Below are 17,922 nucleotides of genomic sequence, written 5' to 3' on the forward strand. Positions count from 1 at the left end.
TAAGTAAAGAAAAACGAGTGGCCATCATTACTTTAAGAAATGAAGGTCAGTCAGTCAGCCGAAAAATTGGGAAAACTATTTGACCATGAAGGAGAGTAATGGGGTGCTGCGCCAGATGACCTGGCCTCCACAGTCACCGGACCTGTACCCAATCGAGATGGTTTGGGGTGAGCTGGACCGCAGAGTGAAGGCAAAAGGGCCAACAAGTGCTAAGCATCTCTGGGAACTCCTTCAAGACTGTTGGAAGACCATTTCAGGGGACTACCTCTTGAAGCTCATCAAGAGAATGCCAAGAGTGTGCAAAGCAGTAATCAAAGCAAAAGGTGGCTACTTTGAAGAACCTAGAATATGACATATTTTCAGTTGTTTCACAGTTGTTTGCTATGTATATAATTCCACATGTGTTAATTTATAGTTTTAATGCCTTCATAGTCATGAAAATAAAGAAAACTCTTTGAAAGAGAAGGTGCGTCCAAACTTTTGGTCTGTACTGTATCTATCTATCTATCCTTATCTATCTATCTATCTATCTATCTATCTACAGTATCTATCTATCTATCTATCTACAGTATCTATCTATCTAATATCTATCTATCTATCTATCTAATATCTATCTATCTATCTAATATCTATCTCATATCTATCTTCTATCTATCTGTCTATCTATGTAATATCTATTATCTATCTATCTATGTAATATCTATCTATCTAATATCTATCTATGTAATATCTATCTATCTAATATCTATCTATCTAATATCTATCTATCTAATATCTATCTATCTAATATCTATCTATCTAATATCTATCTATCTAATATCTATCTTCTATCTATCTGTCTATGTAATATCTATTATCTATCTATGTAATATCTATCTATCTATGTAATATCTATCTATGTAATATCTATCTATCTAATATCTATCTAATATCTATCTATATATGTAATATCTATCTATCTATCTATCTAATATCTATATATTTCATATCTATCTATTTCATATCTATCCCATATCTACTTATCTATCCCCTAAGGTTTCTCTTCTCTTCACTGCCCATTGCATTAGATACTTTCATGCACTAAAGATTACTACTCTACAAAGACTTCTGACCATTTACATATTTGAAGCTTCTTATCTTTAAGCTTGTATTACATAGTTATACATTGTTTTCTGTGCTGAAAATGGGGAGCCCTTCACAAGGTATACATTAATTTGACTCATTAAATAGCCCTTTAAGTAGCAATAGACCAGAAAAAGTGAGCCTTCGTCTTTGTAGGGCTACACCTTGTGTCTAAGGAATCTCTCCATTCTGTTAAATAGCTGAAGGGGCTCAAGGAGGGGAAGGGGAATTTTCCGCCCCTGACTGGCACTCTGGAGGAACATTTTATGTTAATAATGCCACCTATCAGCTTGGAATTATAGGATCTGTGGTCTTCTGTCCATATAACAGGCCCCCTTCCCTGTCATTGCATATTCTCATATTAAACATATTTAACCTGTATAATATACAATTTCACATAAAATAGTATTACTCTTCTAAATGTTGATATTCAGTATTGAGTAATTTTCTGATTTTTTTTTTAATGGCTTGAAGCTCCAGGGACCAGGACAAAGACTACAGCAGACTATCCGTTTCACCGCTTCATAAGGAAGGGATAGATTGCATGTAATATACAGGCACTGTACAAGGTCTATAGATTATGGAGTCCATATAGCCACTGAGTAGAGAGATTATACAACCTCTAGAGCCACTGAATATACATTGGACAGGCATAGGTGTGTGTCCAATAACAAGCTGTGTATGTGCCATGGCTGCACTATGTTCCTGCACAGTTTCTGAGTGAGCATGCTGACTTTGTATGAGGAGAGAAGGGTGACGTGATAGGATTAGTGTGGTGTGGGTATTATTAATACTCTGACACTATTAAGTAGAGGCTTTGAAGATGCCATAAAGTACATGGCGTTTTCAGCACAGCATATCAGTTTCTTAAAGGTAAACTGACCCGTAAACCAAGTGGCCTCATATATATTAATAGAAATAGAACAAAAAGAAGTATTTATAACATAAACATGCACACATTTTGGGAATAGATAGATATTAGATAGATAATTCTATCTCTCATCTATCACTCTTTCTGTCTATCTATTCACTCCATAACAGAATTTTTTTTATTTTTTTTTATATATATATATATATATATATATATATATATATCATATAAACATAGATATTTTTAATAGATAGGAGATGATATATAGATAGATAGATAGATAGATAGATAGCGATAATAGATAGAGATAGACAGATAGATAGAGAGATAGATAGAAAATAGATAGAGAGATAGAAAATACATAAAAATAGATAGATAGATAGATAGATAGATAGATAGGATATTAATAGAGAGATAGATAAATAATACATAAAATAGATAAACAGATAGGTTGATAGATATTGATAGATAGATAGATATTGATAGATAGATAGATAGATAGATAGATAGATAGATAATGGATAGAGATAGATAGATAGATAGATAGATAGATAGATAGATAGATAGATAGATAGATAGATGAAAACCCTTGTGAAGTTATCTTTGTAGTAAATACTGTATGGTAAAATGAGATCCCAGTGATCAGTGTAATTGGTGTACCTCTGCCATTGGCTTCTCATAAACATCTTCTCCTATGGACTTCTCCTTTGAAAGTATAGCATCTCTGTGCAGTGCTCTCAGGACCTCCTCAGGAGCTGAAAATCCATAATGTGCTTCCAGAACTTCAGGTTTAGTTCTCTCTGTCTTTAGCATATGAATGACATCCTCCCTAGCCTGTGGAAATGAAATATGATATGATTAGAGGAGTTGCAGATTATATAACTTAAATCATTCCTGATAAATTGACATTTGGTGCAAGAGCTGAAACCATCAGCTAGTTCAACAAGAACTTCTTCTCGAATCCACTTCACATTGCCAAATACAGACGGCTGCAGTCATATTGCATGACATGTTGCTAGGAAGCGTCCCTGTGTACTGTCCACATACAGCTTCTACACCAGTGCAGTAAACCATTCCCATATTCAATTTCTTTAACAGTTTTTACAATCAATTACTTTATTTCTTAATAATACATTCAAGGGGTTTCCAATTTGTTTTAACGTCCTTTAAATTAATCATTTATGAAGGTGCTGTAATTTTGTAATGTTTTTGTAATGTCTTTTACCTTTATTGCTCCTATCATCTTTCGTTCTAGGATGTGGTCACATGACCATGTCCATGCAGTTCTTGCTTATTTCCTGTGATGTTATGTCCATGGATGTGTCAAGGCAGGGGCAGTGATAGAGGAGTGTCTATGTAACCAGCTGGGTGGGAGGAGCTACAAACTAGCTGGGCATTCTTAGGGATGGTGCTGGAGCTGTGGCAGAGACTGGAGAAGTGCATCATGGGTTTGGTTGGTAACAGTGTTACTGCAGTGTGTGTGGAACTGCTGTGTTAACCAATGGCTTTGGCTTGGGGGTAATCCTAAGGGATTTATCCTGGCGGTCCCCTGGTATTCACCATATAACCCCTATACAGGGATCTGGAATTTGCTGCAGGGGAACCACCAGGCCACTACCTACTGGAATTGTCTCTGTGTAGTTAACAGCTAACCAATTGGAGACACTGGTCCTGGGCACCCAAGAGGTCAGACAGAATATGTGGACAAGCAAGGTCAGGGCTAGCTGAGTGCATGCAGTACGATAAGGGTCAGAGTAGAATCAATATTGGTAACAGACACAGGTTAGGTTAGGCAGCAGAGTGTCAGCGAACAGTAAACAGGCAAAGTTCGGTACATGGGCAGACAACAGATCAACCTAGGGAACTTACGGTAGCAAGCTAAGGAACCTTTAGCTCAGGCACCTCCCCACAGGGTAAAGTAAGTACACAGGACTACCAGCCATCAGCTGGTGAAGATTCTGTTGTGTGCGGGCCCTTTAAGAGCCAGAGGAAGCACATGCATATGCCCTACGGGCACTATAGAGGAGGCTAGGGAGGTAGGCCACAGCCTGCGATGAGGCACAGAGTGGACCTGGTGGCCAGACCATCTAGAAGGAGACAGTGGGAGGCCAGTTCAGGCCACCAGGCAGGGTAAGCGAAGCAGCCGCAGCTATAACAAAGAAACAGGAGGTACTACAGACAAGGTGTATACCAGAGTGATTTGTGTACACAGCGAGGTCAAATTAGGAAAAAAAAGCATGGGGAAGATGTAAGTAACTACATGTCACAGCTGACGCCAGACATTGACTTCAGTGGCACATGTGACCATGTCCATACCAGTCTGGAAGTAAAAACAGCCAAAGAACGTAAGATGGTGGACCGGGACCAAGGGCAGAGGAGCAGAGCAGCAAGAAGCAGGTAAGTATGAATCTTTTATTAGATGATCCATAATAGGGAATCATAAGACAAACAGTGTGGATCTGTTTTTAAAATGACTGTCCATGCTAACATAATTGTAAAGATCCCAAATGTTTTGTTCTGTGTCAGAACATCAACTCATAGAGGCATGGGACGCATGAGGAAATAAAAACCATGCCCTATTGGCAGTCATAGTGATCAAGTATAAAAAAAAAAAGTAAGATATCAGGTCACCACCAAAGTAGACCCAGGTGTACAAGTGAAGGGGGGATACAATCTATCATTGTCAGAGTGAATTCCCTTTGGCCCACTAGATGAAATTATTCTGATGACCGAAGCCTCTGTCTATATAGGACCTAAGGGCCTCTGTTTTATTATTGTCACGGATGAAGTTGCAGATAGCTGGAACTAATAAATAAACGACTGACTGGCTTGATCCCAAACTAAGGAGCATATAGGTGAGCCCTATAAAACCCTAAGAGCTCTCCCTGACTGCTATGCACATGCAAGGGTCTCAATGGTAGACGATTGCATGCCCACGTACCTAAGACTGTGTAACACCTTAAAACCCTATAATAGTGAGGGGACACGACCACCGGCTCCCTGCACTTAATACGGACAGAGTCAGGGTCACCTAGAATCAAGCCAGCAAGGAAACATAATAAAGGAAAAGACTTATCTGAGAAAACATAGCAGCAGCCTCCAGCAGTGAACACTTCATCCAGGAAGTAATATAAACCACAAAGTGAGGCAGTATGGGAGGGAATATAAAGGAAGATGATTAGTCTAAATGAGTGACATCTGGCAAAAGGAAAGGAGATGACAAAATGAAAGAGAAGAACGTCTGCCAGACCTTCTCACAGAACTGGCGGTGACCCTCTACGGGTGGACTCAGGACACTCAGAGCCCAGGTTCTCAGGATGAGACCTATGGAAAGCCCTGATGAGACGAGTGCCTTAATGTCCGCCACTGGGACCCACATCCTCTCCTCAGGACCATAACCCTCCCAATGAACGAGGTACTGAAGAGAACCACGGCTAATGCGAGAATACACAATCCTAGAGACCTGAAATTCAAGATTACCATCAACAAAAATCGGAGGAGGAGGCAAAGAGGAGGGTACAGTAGGTTGGATATAAGGTTTTAATAGGGACCTGTGAAAAACATTATGGATCTTCCAAGTCTGAGGAAGATCAAGACGAAAGGTAACGGGATTGATGACGGACAAGATCTTGTAAGGCCCAATAAACTTAGGACCCAACTTCCAGGAGGGAACCTTCAGTTTGATATTCTTTGTAGACAACCACACTAGATCACCCACATTCAGGTCCGGACCAGGCACACGTCTCTTATCCGCCACACGCTTATATCTCTTACTCATCCTCTTCAGATTACCCTGAATCTTTTGCCAAATAAATGACAAAGACGAGGAAAATCTCTCCTCATCAGGTAAACCAGAAGACCCCTCTCCAGAGAATGTCCCAAACTGCGGATGAAACCCATATGCACCAAAAAATGGTGACTTATCAGAGGACTCCTGGCGATGGTTATTTAAAGCAAACTCAGCAAGGGACAAAAAAGAATACCAATCCTCCTTATTCTCCGCCACAAAACAATGCAGATATGTCTCCAGATTCTGATTGACGCGTTCGGTCTGACCATTCGACTGCGGGTGAAAAGCAGAAGAGAACGAAAACTGAACCCCCAAGCGAGAACAGAAGGCCTTCCAGAATCTGGAAATAAATTGCGTGCCCCTATCAGAAACGATGTCTGAAGGAATGCCATGCAATTTAACAATGTGATCAACAAAGGCTTGCACCAGAGTCTTAGCATTGGGTAACCCAGGAAAGGGAATGAAATGCGCCATTTTGCTAAAACGGTCCACTACCACCAGAATCACAGTCTTTCCCGAGGAATGAGGCAGGTCCGTAATGAAGTCCATGGACAGATGCGTCCAAGGACGGGAAGGAATGGGTAACGGGAGGAGAGAACCCGATGGCCGTGAATGAGGGACCTTGGCACGAGCGCAGGTCTCGCAGGCTGCCACAAAACCCTCAACCGTCTTACGAAGAGCCGGCCACCAGAATCTCCGAGCAATGAGATCCAATGCGGCTCTACTTCCCAGGTGCCCAGCAAGGACAGTATCGTTGTGCTCCTTAAAAACCTTGTGTCGTAAAGCGAGAGGCACAAACAACCTCCCAGGAGGACAAAGATCAGGAGCCTCTGCCTGGGCTGCCTGAACCTCTGCCTCCAAATCAGGATAAAGAGCAGAGACGACCACCCCATCAGCCAAAATGGGACCCGGGTCTTCAAAGTTCCCCCCTCCCGGAAAACAACATGACAGCGCATCCGCCTTCACATTTTTAACCCCAGGGCGGAACGTAACAACAAAATTAAACCTAAAAAAGAACAAAGACCATCTGGCCTGTCTCGGGTTCAGACGCTTGGCCGATTCCAAGTAGGCCAGATTCTTATGGTCGGTAAACACGGTAATAGGGTGTCTGGCTCCCTCTAACCAATGGCGCCATTACTCAAAAGCTAATTTGATGGCCAACAACTCCATATCTCCCACATCGTAATTTCTCTCTGCAGAGGAGAGTTTCCTTGAGAAAAAGGCACACGGCCGCCATTTGGCAGGAGAGGGACACTGAGATAAGACCGCACCCACACCCACCTCAGAAGCATCCACCTCAACAATAAAAGGTAGAGAGACATCAGGTTGTACCAAAATGGGAGCGGAAGCAAAACTCTCTTTAATACTAGAAAAGGCTTTAAGCGCATCTACCGACCACGAGGAAAAGTCCACCCCCTTTTTAGTCATATCAGTGAGTGGCTTAACAACAGAGGAATAATTCAAAATAAACTTTCTGTAATAATTGGCAAAACCCAAAAACCGCATCAGCACCTTGTGATTCTCAGGAAGCTCCCAATCAAGCACAGTGCGGACCTTCTAAGGGTCCATCTGAAAACCAGAAGCGGAGAGAAGAAAACCAAGAAATTGAATCTCCGGAACCGCAAACACACATTTTTCCAGTTTAGCGTACAATTTATTATCCCGCAGAATCAGCAAGACCTGACATAGGTGGTCCCGATGAGTCTTGAAATCAGGAGAAAAAAATCAAAATGTGTAGATACACCAGTACAAATTTCCCCATTAGGGGAATCCGTCACCTGCTTTTAGCATTTTAAGCTGTCACCATTGCCATGTTCACTAAAGTACCTTATTTCCTGCAGTCTTCTTCTAACTTTATTTCGTTTTGTCCTTTTGATAAAAAAAGCCCTTTTTCTCATATGCTAATGAAGCTCGAAGGTGCCCAGAGGGGTGTTTTTTTCCTCTCTGGTGCCCAGTGACGCCCCCCTGCAGTGCCCAGCCCACCTTAATTTGAATCCCAAGAACGCCTCCTGATCCTGAAATAACCTCCCACAGCCCCGGCAAACGGTTCCGCCCCCTCCCCACGTCATCGTCTACCTTCTAGAAATGCCCCATCCTTCTTCCTGTCGGCAGACAAATCTCGGAGGCACAGTACCGCCAGGAAGAAGGACGAGGCATTTCTAGAAGGTAAACGATGACGTGGGGAGGGGGCGGAACCGTTTGCCGGGGCTGTGGGAGGTTATTTCAGGATCAGGAGGCGTTCTTGGGATTCAAATTAAGGCGGGCTGGGCACTGCAGGGGGGCGTCACTGGGCACCAGAGAGGAAAAAAACGCCCCTCTGGGCACCTTGGAGCTTCATTAGCATATGAGAAAAAGGGCTTTTTTATCAAAAGGACAAAATGAAATAAAGTAAGAAGAAGACTGCAGGAAATAAGGTACTTTAGTGAACATGGCAATGGTGACAGCTTAAAATGCTAAAAGCAGGTGACAGATTCCCTTTAAATGATAAAAAAATGCTGTTCACAAAATGTTGGAAGACGGCCGGAGCATTCATCAAACCAAAGGGCGTAACCAAATTCTCGAAATGACCCTCAGGGGTACTGAAGGCCGTCTTCCATTCGTCCCCTTCCCTGACCCTGACTAGGTTGTATGCCCCTCTTAAATCCAACTTAGAAAAAACTTTAGCCCCAACAATCTGGTTAAACAGGTCCTGGATCAGAGGAAGCGGATATGGGTCACGAATAGAGTTGAGCGAACACCTGGATGTTCGGGTTCGAGAAGTTCGGCCGAACTTCCCGGAAATGTTCGGGTTCGGGATCCGAACCCGAACCGAACTTCGTCCCGAACCCGAACCCCATTGAAGTCAATGGGGACCCGAACTTTTGGGCACTAAAAAGGCTGTAAAACAGCCCAGAAAATAGCTAGAGGGCTGCAAAAGGCAGCAACATGTAGGTAAATCCCCTGCAAACAAATGTGGATAGGGAAATGACATAAAATAAAAAAAAAATATAAAAAATGACCCAATATCAATTGGACAGAGGTCCCATAGCAGAGAATCTGGCTTCACGTCAGCAGAGAATCAGTCTCTTCATGCCATAGCAAAGAATCTGGCTTCATGTCAGCAGAGAATCAGTCTCTTCATGCCATAGCAGAGAATCTGGCTTCATGTCACCCACCACTGGAACAGGCCACTGTCACATATTTAGGCCCCGGCACCCAGACAGAGGAGAGAGGTCCCGTAACAGAGAATCTGGCCTTATGTCAGCACAGAATCTGTCTTCATGTCATAGCAGAGAATCAGGCTTTACGTCACCCACCACTGGAACAGGCCACTGTCACACATTTAGGCCCAGGCACCCAGGCAGAGGAGAGAGGTCCCGTAACATCTGGCCTTATGTCAGCGCAGAATCAGTCTTCATGTCATAGCAGAGAATCAGGCTTCACGTCACCCACCACTGGAACAGGCCACTGTCACACATTTAGGCCCAGGCACCCAGGCAGAGGAGAGAGGTCCCGTAACAGAGAATCTGGCCTTATGTCAGCACAGAATCTGTCTTCATGTCATAGCAGAGAATCAGGCTTCACGTCACCCACCACTGGAACAGGCCACTGTCACACATTTAGGTTAGGCCCAGGCACCCAGGCAGAGGAGAGAGGTCCCGTAACAGAGAATCTGGCCTTATGTCAGCACAGAATCTGTCTTCATGTCATAGCAGAGAATCAGGCTTCACGTCACCCACCACTGGAACAGGCCACTGTCACACATTTAGGCCCAATGCACCCAGGCAGAGGAGAGAGGTCCCGTAACAGAGAATCTGGCCTTATGTCAGCACAGAATCTGTCTTCATGTCATAGCAGAGAATCAGGCTTCACGTCACCCACCACTGGAACAGGCCACTGTCACACATTTAGGCCCCGGCACCCAGACAGAGGAGAGGTTCATTCAACTTTGGGTTGCCCCGCAATATAATGGTAAAATGAAATTAAAAATAGTATTGAATGAGGAAGTGCCCTGGAGTAGAATAATATATTGTTAAGGGGAGGTAGTTAATATCTAATCTGCACAAGGGATGGACAGGTCCTGTGGGATCCATGCCTGGTTCATTTTTATAAATGTCAGCTTGTCCACATTGGCTGTAGACAGGCGGCTGCGTTTGTCTGTAATGACGCCCCCTGCCGTGCTGAATACACGTTCAGACAAAACGCTGGCCGCCGGGCAGGCCAGCACCTCCAAGGCATAAAAGGCTAGCTCTGGCCACGTGGACAATTTGGAGACCCAGAAGTTGATTGGGGCCGAACCATCAGTCAGTACGTGGAGGGGTGTGCACAGGTACTGTTCCACCATGTTAGTGAAATGTTGCCTCCTGCTAACACGTTCCGTATCAGGTGGTGATGCAGTTAGCTGTGGCGTGTTGACAAAACTTTTCCACATCTCTGCCATGCTAACCCTGCCCTCAGAGGAGCTGGCCGTGACACAGCTGCGTTGGCGACCTCTTGCTCCTCCTCTGCCTTCGCCTTGGGCTTCCACAGGTTCCCCTGTGACATTTGGGAATGCTCTCAGTAGCGCGTCTACCAACGTGCGCTTGTACTCGCGCATCTTCCTATCACGCTCCAGTGTAGGAAGTAAGGTGGGCACATTGTCTTTGTACCGGGGATCCAGCAGGGTGGCAACCCAGTAGTCCGCACACGTTAAAATGTGGGCAACTCTGCTGTCGTTGCGCAGGCACTGCAGCATGTAGTCGCTCATGTGTGCCAGGCCCACCTTAATTTGAATATGTTTTTTTATGTGAGAAAAGTAAGAATGCTATAATGAAAGTAGAGAAAGATGTGATTGCAAAAAAACAGAAAAAGTTTTTTAAAACATGTAATGATTATAAGAACAACAGAATCTATAAGTGGAAAGTGAAAATGGAGGAACAGAAAACCGCAATAGAGAAACCAGAGGATAAAGATATGGGTTTACCGACACAGGAATATAGCACGGGTAACCAAAGAAATTTGCAGACAAAAGGAACAGAAAGTAATAATAATTATTATAAGGGACACAAAGGTAGAGATGATGATTATAGATATAATCAGAGAGATGGTTTTAACAACTATAGACCACAACCGTGGGTGAATACCTATCAGGATCCAGAATATCGGGGAGCGCCATATGGGCAATATAGACCACAGTATTATAAGAATTTTAACCATAATAGGAACCATTATCCACCGCAACAAGGAGGTTATTATCCTCCTCGAAGAAATAACTATTATGGGAAAAGAAATTACTCCAACCCCCCATATGTTAGGAATTATGAGAATTGGGAAAAAGTTCCCCAACCGAGTGCACAGATAAATAAAATAGAAGAAAGGGAACCAATAAATGCGGAGCGTAGTTGCACTACAGATAAACAGAATTTTCCCCATCAGGCAATGAGGGGCGTTCAGAGGCCTGTGACAGGGAAACAGGGCACCCCACAAAAAAGAGGCCATGTAGAGGAAAACGAGGGGGAAAGAAACACAAGCCCAACCCCCAAAAAAAGCAGGGGGATATAGTGGGTATCTTTAATCTTAGCTCACATTCTTTGACTCAATCTGAAAAAGAGGTTTTGGGAAAAGGCCTGAAGTTTGCCCCCACTGTTGGGATCAACAAATTTGAGGCCTTTTTAGATGTGCATAAATTTGTACGCAAGCTTAACATAGCCAAATATTGTTTAACTAACCAGGCCCCATGTAGAAATTTTGAGGAGGAAGGCAGCATTGTACATAGTCAACTTAAGGAGAAATCCCAATTTTTTCCGAAGAATAAAGAAAATGAATGCATAGAGGCCTTCAAAAGGGGAGTCCTAAAGGAAATTGAGGGAATTGGCGCTAAACCGAGGAGACAGAACTTAACACCAGAACAGAGACTTGCTTTGAAACAACTTGAGAATAATAAGAAAATAGTGATAAAACCGGCGGATAAGGGGGGGGGGGGTTGTTATTATGGATGTGGATATGTATGAGAGGGAAATGTCCAGACTTTTGGCAGACGTGGGAACATACCAGACACTCAAGAAAAATCCCGCTTTGGAGTTTCAGGTTAAACTTGATTTGTTGTTGACTAGGGGCTTCAAAGAAGGGATCATTAATAAAAAGGAAATGGATTATTTAAATAACAAACACCCAGTCACACCTGTTATATATTTTTTGCCTAAAATCCATAAGAGTAAGACCAATCCGCCGGGCAGGCCGATTGTTTCTGGCATTAATTCATTGACCAGCCGACTGGGGGAATATGTGGATTTTTTCCTCCAGAAATATGTCCCGTTGATGCCATCTTTCTTAAAGGACACTGGAAGCGTCCTGCAGCTTGTTAAAGATTTTGGCGATTGTCCTGCCAATATGTGGCTGGCCACTATTGATGTGGCCTCATTATATACAGTGATCCCTAAAGAACTGGGACTCAAGGCGATCGAACACGCTCTGAATAATGATCCCCTGATGACCCAACAACAGGGCTTATTTATTTTGGAGTGTGTTGATTTCTGTTTGAGTCACAATTATTTTTGGTACAAGGAGCAACATTACCTGCAGCGGACCGGTACAGCGATGGGGGCGAAATTCGCCCCCAGTTTCGCTAATATTTTTATGGGGTTCTGGGAAAGTGCCACTATCACACCCGTGTTGAATAAGATCATGGAAGCTGGAGAATTGATAACATGGAGGAGATTTATCGATGATTGTCTGGTCCTGTGGAAGGGGGAAAAACAGGGCCTTTTAGATTTCATCGAGGAGTTAAATGACAATCAATCACAGTCAGTGATACCTCCGTAGATTTTTTGGATCTGACACTTTTTGTGGAGGGTACCCAGCTTAAAACTAAAACTTTCTTCAAAGAGACGGATGTTAATGGCTACATAGACACCTCCAGCTGCCACCATACACCGTGGCTGAAAAATATTCCTAAGGGACAAATTAAGAGGGTCTTTAGGAATTGTACCAAAGTGGAGGATTTTAGAATACAAAGTGAGGTCATTAAGGAACGGTTCAGGGAGAAAGGATATCAGGCAGATGAACTAGCCGAATGCAGCAGGATGATAGAGGAAGAAGTTGAAGGGAAGAAGAAAAAGGTGGTGATTGAGAAAGATTTCCGCTTTTCCTTTTTAACCCAATATAATACGCAGGCTGGTTTGATAAAGGATGCCATTAGGAAAAATTGGTCCACCTTAAAAAATGACCCTGTGCTGGGGAAGGATATTCCACAAAAACCGGTAGTTATTTTCAAAAAGGCTCCATGTTTGCGTACTAAGTTGGTACATAGTTCCAACCATCAAGTGAAGACAACAAAAGCGAATAAGTTTAGCTGGTGTGGGTTCTGTTTGCCATGTAAAAATCGGAAAAGGGAAGACAAAAAAATGCATACTCCATCTGTGCACTCTAATGGAAAAAATGTGGATATAAAAATTAAGGGGCAAATTACTTGTGAGAATGTAGGGGTGGTCTACATGTTGGAGTGCCCATGTGGACTCCAATATGTGGGACGTACACTTAGGAAGCTCAAAGTAAGAATCCAGGAGCATGTGAGGAACATTAAGAAGGGGTTGGAGACCCATAGTGTTTCGATGCACTTTAAATTGGTGCACCAAAAAAATCCGAGTGGTTTGTTCTTTGTGGGGTTGGAACAAGTTAAGCCCCACTGGCGTGGAGGGGATGGAGTAAAACAGATTAATAAACGTGAGGTGGAATGGATATACAAACTGGGAACGCTACAACCAAAAGGTCTGAATGTGGAGTTTGACTTAAAACCTTGTCTTACCTGAAGCGACAAAGTGTTCGTGATTGATCTAGGACCTGTGAGTGTGGTGTTGTATCGAGCAAGGACCTTCCGAGGTTGTAGAACTGGATTGGCTGGACAGCACCATGTGATATGGGGGAGTTGCTGTTTTTATGAATGAAGTAGGGCGGCCCTAGGCGTATTTGAACTGTGACTGGCTAAGAGATATCATGTGGTATGGGGGTGTTGCCATTTTTTATGAATGGAGAAAAGAGGGCGAAGGATAATGTGGTCTGTGATTGGTTGGGAGGTTTAGAGTATAGTAAAGAGGAAGTAGCATGAACGGAACTGACAGTATAGGAGTAGGCATAGATCGCCACAAGTGATTATATACTGACATATGATAGATTCATTTTGAGATGTCCTTGTTTTATGTATTTTATGTATTTGTATTTTATGCATTTTATATTGTTTTAAAAAGATGTATATGTGCATGATTTAATTTACCATTGATTGGATCATATGTGTGTGGGTAGGCGGGTGCAAACCAACCTGACCCGTTATAAGACCGCCCTGAAGTGGGTGGGATGAATACCCCTGACGAAGCTCAACCGAGCGAAACCCGGGTCGGGCGATTTGATCCATTGTATACTGCTTGTTTATACGTGTGCATTGTGAGTATAATAAAACCGTTTTTACTCCGACTTGCATGACGGTACTTCACTATTGGATGCAATTTTGGTGTTCCATAGAAGCCTGGAAAGGAGAGGAGGAGAGGTTTTGACTGGCCTGTTTGCTTCCCCATGCTTGTGAATATCTTGCTGGCTTCAAATGTGGATTCTCTGTGATTCCAGAGGTAGTGCGGTCCTATCCAAAGAAACACTTTTACCTGTGTGAACTGTACCCACTTCACCGTCGGGACCTGCGACACCACCAAGCAACGTACTTTTGAGGCTTATTTATTTATTTTTATAAAAAACATGTGTGCCAGGCTGCCCAGAGGTAAGGACAAGCTGTCCTCTGTGGGAGGCGTATCATCATCGTCCTGTGTTTCCCCCCAGCCACGCACCAGTGATGGGCCCGAGCTGCTTTGGGTGCCACCCCGCTGTGAACATGCTTCATCCTCATCCTCCTCCACCTCCTCCTCATCCTCATCCTCGTCCTCCTCGTCCTCCAGTAGTGGGCCCTGTCTGGCCACATTTGTACCTGGCCTCTGGTGTTGCAAAAAACCTCCCTCTGAGTCACTTCGAAGAGTCTGGCCTGAAAGTGCTAAAAATGACCCCTCTTCCTCCTCTTCCTCCTGGGCCACCTCCTCTTCCATCATCGCCCTAAGTGTTTTCTCAAGGAGACATAGAAGTGGTATTGTAACGCTGATAACGGCGTCATCGCCACTGGCCATGTTGGTGGAGTACTCGAAACAACGCAACAGGGCACACAGGTCTCGCATGGAGGCCCAGTCATTGGTGGTGAAGTGTGTCTGATCCGCAGTGCGACTGACCCGTGCGTGCTGCAGCTGAAACTCCACTATGGCCTGCTGCTGCTCGCACAGTCTGTCCAGCATATGCAAGGTGGAGTTCCACCTGGTGGGTACGTCGCATATGAGGCGGTGAGCGGGAAGGCCGAAGTTACGCTGTAGCGCAGACAGGCGAGTAGCGGCAGGGTGTGAACGCCGGAAGCGCGAACAGACGGCACGCACTTTATGCAGCAGCTCTGACATGTCGGGGTAGTTGCGAATGAACTTCTGCACCACCAAATTCAGCACATGCGCCAGGCAAGGGATGTGCGTCAAACCGGCTAGTCCCAGAGCTGCAACGAGATTTCGCCCATTATCGCACACCACCAGGCCGGGCTTGAGGCTCACCGGCAGCAACCACTCGTCGGTCTGTTGTTCTATACCCCGCCACAACTCCTGTGCGGTGTGGGGCCTGTCCCCCAAACATATGAGTTTCAGAATTCCTGCTGACGTTTACCCCGGGCTGTGCTGAAGTTGGTGGTGAAGGTGTGTGGCTGACTGGATGAGCAGGTGGAAGAAGAGGAGGAGGAAGCTGAGTAGGAGGAGGAGGAGACAGGAGGCAAAGAATGTTGCCCTGCGATCCTTGGCGGCGGAAGGACGTGCGCCAAACAGCTCTCCGCCTGGGGCCCAGCCGCCACTACATTTACTTAGTGTGCAGTTAGGGAGATATAGCGTCCCTGGCCGTGCTTACTGGTCCACGTATCTGTGGTTAGGTGGACCTTGCCACAGATGGCGTTGCGCAGTGCACACTTAATTTTATCGGACACTTGTTTGTGCAGGGAAGGCACGGCTCTCTTGGAGAAGTAGTGGCGGCTGGGAACAACATACTGTGGGACAGCAAGTGACATGAGCTGTTTGAAGCTGTGTGTGTCCACCAGCCTAAATGACAGCATTTCATAGGCCAGTAGTTTAGAAATGCTGGCATTCAGTGCCAGGGATCGAGGGTGGCTAGGTGGGAATTTACGCTTTCTCTCAAATGTTTGTGAGATGGAGAGCTGAACGCTGCCGTGTGACATGGTTGAGATGCTTGGTGACGCAGGTGGTGGTGTTGGTGGTACATCCCATGTTTGCTGGGCGGCAGGTGCCAACGTTCCTCCAGAGGCAGAGGAAGAGGCAGAGGCGGCGGCAGCAGCAGCAGAAGAGGCCGAGGCGGCAGCAGCAGAAGAGGCCGAGGCGGCAGCAGCAGAAGAGGTAGCAGGGGGAGCCTGAGTGACTTCCTTGTTTTTAAGGTGTTTACTCCACTGCAGTTCATGCTTTGCATGCAGGTGCCTGGTCATGCAGGTTGTGCTAAGGTTCAGAACGTTAATCCCTCGCTTCAGGCTCTGATGGCACAGCGTGCAAACCACTCGGGTCTTGTCGTCAGCACATTGTTTGAAGAAGTGCCATGCCAGGGAACTCCTTGAAGCTGCCTTTGGGGTGCTCGGTCCCAGATGGCGGCGGTCAGTAGCAGGCGGAGTCTCTTGGCGGCGGGTGTTCTGATTTTGCCCACTGTTCCCTCTTTTGCTACGCTGTTGGCTCGGTCTCACCACTGTCTCTTCCTCCGAACTGTGAAAGTCAGTGGCACGACCTTCATTCCATGTGGGGTCTAGGACCTCATCGTCCCCTGCATCGTCTTCCACCCAGTCTTGATCCCTGACCTCCTGTTCAGTCTGCACACTGCAGAAAGACGCAGCAGTTGGCACCTGTGTTTCGTCATCATCAGAGACGTGCTGAGGTGGTATTCCCATGTCCTCATCATCAGGAAAAATAAGTGGTTGTGCGTTAGTGCATTCTATCTCTTCCACCCCTGGGGAAGGGCTAGGTGGATGCCCTTGGGAAACCCTGGCAGCAGAGTCTTCAAACAGCATAAGAGACTGCTACATAACTTGAGGCTCAGACAGTTTCCCTGATATGCATGGGGGTGATGTGACAGACCGATGGGCTTGGTTTTCATGCGCCATCTGTGCGCTTTCTGCAGAAGACTGGGTGGGAGATAATGTGAACGTGCTGGATCCACTGTCGGCCACCCAATTGACTAATGCCTGTACCTGCTCAGGCCTTACCATCCTTAGAACGGCATTGGGCCCCACAAAATATCGCTGTAAATTCTGCTGGCTACTGGGACCTGAGGTAGTTGGTTCACTAGGACGTGTGGCTGTGGCAGAACGGCCACGTCCTCTCCCAGCACCAGAGGGTCCACTAACACCACCACGACCATGTCCACGTCCGCGTCCGCGTCCCTTATTAGATGTTTTCCTCATTGTTCCCGTTCACCACAATTTTGAGAATGGCAAATTTGGGAATAGTTTTTCAACCCAGAACAAAAAGTGTGCTTTTACGGTCACTACAAATAACTTGACCAGCTAAAACAGTACAGATTTGGTTGAATAGAAATGTCAGGCCTGTTTTTTTTTGCGCTGTGTGACAGGTATAGGTTTAATCACAGAATCAGACTTCTATCTGCACGGTAGCGTGTGTCTTAGGTTTTTTTGAATGACACTATCAGCACCTTCAATGTAAGATATCCTTTTTGGGATAGATTTCAAGTAGGCCTCATATACCAGAAACTAGTTATTTTGAAAATGGCAAATTTGGGAATAGTTTTTCAACCCAGAACAAAAAGTGTGCTTTTACGGTCACTACAAATAACTTGACCAGCTAAAACAGTACAGATTTGGTTGAATAGAAATGTCAGGCCTGTTTTTTTTTGCGCTGTGTGACAGGTATAGGTTTAATCACAGAATCAGACTTCTATCTGCACGGTAGCGTGTGTCTTAGGTTTTTCTGAATGACACTATCAGCACCTTCAATGTAAGATATCCTTTTTGGGATAGATTTCAAGTAGGCCTCATATACCAGAAACTAGTTATTTTGAGAATGGCAAATTTGGGAATAGTTTTTCAACCCAGAACAAAAAGTGTGCTTTT

At 44.8% G+C, this 17,922-nt stretch overlaps 1 protein-coding gene across 3 annotated transcripts in view; it reads right to left on the bottom strand.

Moving 5' to 3' along the window:
• The window catches only part of FILIP1 (filamin A interacting protein 1), a 240,705-nt gene that overhangs the window by 43,619 nt on the left and 179,164 nt on the right, over nucleotides 1-17,922 (bottom strand). For all 3 annotated transcript variants that reach the window (XM_040428664.1, XM_040428661.1, XM_040428663.1), the window contains exon 3: nucleotides 2,654-2,827. In XM_040428664.1, the coding sequence (XP_040284598.1) occupies nucleotides 2,654-2,827 (174 nt within the window). The remainder of the gene's footprint in view (nucleotides 1-2,653; nucleotides 2,828-17,922) is intronic.

Source organism: Bufo bufo, chromosome 4 (assembly GCF_905171765.1).
Source record: "Bufo bufo chromosome 4, aBufBuf1.1, whole genome shotgun sequence".
NCBI classification, from domain to species: domain Eukaryota; kingdom Metazoa; phylum Chordata; class Amphibia; order Anura; family Bufonidae; genus Bufo; species Bufo bufo.